Source organism: Helianthus annuus, chromosome 2 (assembly GCF_002127325.2).
Source record: "Helianthus annuus cultivar XRQ/B chromosome 2, HanXRQr2.0-SUNRISE, whole genome shotgun sequence".
NCBI classification, from domain to species: domain Eukaryota; kingdom Viridiplantae; phylum Streptophyta; class Magnoliopsida; order Asterales; family Asteraceae; genus Helianthus; species Helianthus annuus.
In genome coordinates, this window is record NC_035434.2 from 167563397 (window position 1) to 167565931 (window position 2535).

The window sequence follows — 2535 nt, forward strand, 5'->3', positions numbered from 1 at the left end:
TTATATGGCCGAATTGCCTTTTTAGTTAACAGAATTACATATAAAATGACCGAATTGCCCTTCTGGTTAACAGAAAAAATGGATAAAGTTAACCCAGTGGACTAAAATGGCAACGGTGAAACCTTTTTGGACCCACAGAAGAAAAATGAAAACTTTGAACTAAACTGACAAAATAGATCAAACCACAAAGCCTAAAATGACATTTAACTCTTATACAAACAAACGTTATATACTCTTCATCTTTCTTTAACTAGTTTTAAGTCCCCCGCATTGCGGGGCGGGAGCATAAAACTGTGCTAAATAGCAACAGAACGAAAAAATTAAGGGACCAAATGTGATCACCAAACACTGTGCCAAGTAGCAAACAGACGAAGATGATCAAATTCAGAAAAAGACGTAAAACAAAAACTAATAAAAAACTAACCTTTTTTTAACTTTCTATATGACAAAATTATAGAAAAATAAGAAGAAAACTTCTTTAAACAAAAATAAATAAAAAAACCTTAAAGTTAAAAGGGAAAAAACACACACTTTTTTTTTGGGAAAGGGATTTACCCCGGTGAATTTTTATAAATAACCAATAAAAGAACAGGATGCGTCCAGAACTAGACGCACACTACTAGCCAAGGCATACCCTGACTAGACCAAACAAAAAACAAAGACCCGAAATAATAAACAAACACGACCAAGAGAACAACCCGACCAACACACAACCACAAACTAAACGTAACAAACAAAGAACATCCTCCTTAGCCCGGGTCCTCCATTACGTTCTTCTTCGAGATCTGCCATCGGTCCATAATCTTCATGTGATCCGGATGCTTCATAATCCTGAATCCCATTATCTTCAACCTAACAGTGTTAAGAATGACTTGCGAAAGAATAGCCGGTGACCGCTGTAGTCTCGAGAATAGCCTGTTATTTCGTTCTTGCCAAATGTAATAGGTAGCCGCCCCAACCAGAATCTTGCATACAACACCGCCAAGATGTCTCTTGTTAGCACTATTCACCAACCAGCCCATAATGGAATCCCAAGTATTATTGACATTCCCCATATCAACCCAATCTCTAACTGTTTTCCAAACCTCAGATGCATAGGCACATTGAAAGAAAAGATGATCCCTAGAATCACGATCATAAGAGCATAACGGACAACACATGAGGGCAAGATTAGTAGCACTACCCGCTTCCCCAATGTAAAACCACAAAATATAAAAGTATGTTACTATTCATTAAGATATGATGAATTAATAGATATATATCAATGTGTTATGAATGTTATAAATTCCAAATTTGATCGAATAAGTTTGGGCCAAAGTAATTAAGCGAGTTAAGAAACTAATTGTTCGTTTATGATTTTTATTTAACAATGGGATATTGGATTTAAATAACCTCAACTTTCACCAATTGGTCGATAGCACTCTCAACTTTCGAATTGTACCACAACACTCCCAACTTTCAACTTATTTTCCTCTATTACTCCCAAACTAACTGAACCCTAATACAGTTAGCTGATGTCAGATGCCACGTCACTAAACAAGGGCCACGTCAGATACCATGTCAGCAAAAAGTGTCATGTCAAATGTTACGTCAGCAAAAAATGACATTTCTAGATGCCACGTCAACAAGAAACTAACTGGGCTAGAGTTCGGTTAGTTTGAGAGTGCCAGAGAAAAATAAGTTGAAAGTTGAGAGTGTTGCGGTACAAGTCGAAAGTTGAAAGTGTTATCAACTAGTTAGTAAAAGTTGTGGTTATATAAATCAAATATCCCCTTAAAGATTTAAGCTTTGTGGTTCGGTTCTAGTTATAAATATAAACTAGTGTGGAACCCGCGCGTTGCAGCAGAGTTGACAATATGAGCCGAAAACATAATTCAAACCTAAAAACGTTAAAAAACATATATACCTTGTGTGTGTGTGTATATAAAAGCACCCACGCTTCACAGCTGCAACGCGCGGGAAACCCTTATAATAAAAATTAGAGTAAATTACTTTTTGAGTCCCTGTGTTTTAGTGGTTTTAACCACTTGAGTCCAAAATAAAAAAGTTTAATGCTCTGAGTCCCTAACCATTTATTTTATAACGTTTTGAGTCCAATTTTGTTCATTTTATAACGATTTGAGTTGAAAAAATTGGACCCAAAAAGTTAAAATTTGGACTCAAAAGGACTCAAATGGTTAAAGAAAATGCTTATAGGGACTCAGGTCGTTAAACTTTTTGCTTTTGGACTCAAATAGTTAAAACCACTAAAACACAGGGACTCAAAAAGTAATTTACCCTAAAAATTATATAGTATACTGCAACATTTTTTATCTAGTGAGAAACCCACACGTTACGACGGAGTAGACAATTTACATCGTAGTACTTGTTTTGTTTTATTTTTTTTTTGTTAGTTTATCATCTGTTTTATTTTATATTCGGTTATGAACCACTTAATAGGGTTATTAATACCACAAGTAAAATCATTTCTTAGACCGTCATAGTACACAAAAAATACTATCTTGAGTTGAAAGAATGTAGATACAAAGATTAGCC

The 2535-nt window shown here is 35.1% G+C and overlaps 1 protein-coding gene across 1 annotated transcript; it reads right to left on the reverse strand.

Moving 5' to 3' along the window:
• Nucleotides 1–749: 749 nt before the first annotated feature.
• On the reverse strand, nucleotides 750–1160 carry LOC110900087. Its single transcript, XM_022146989.1, has one exon. It carries the CDS (start codon nucleotides 1158–1160, stop codon nucleotides 750–752), a length of 411 nt encoding a protein of 136 aa, XP_022002681.1.
• Between the last annotated feature and the right edge of the window lie 1375 nt (nucleotides 1161–2535).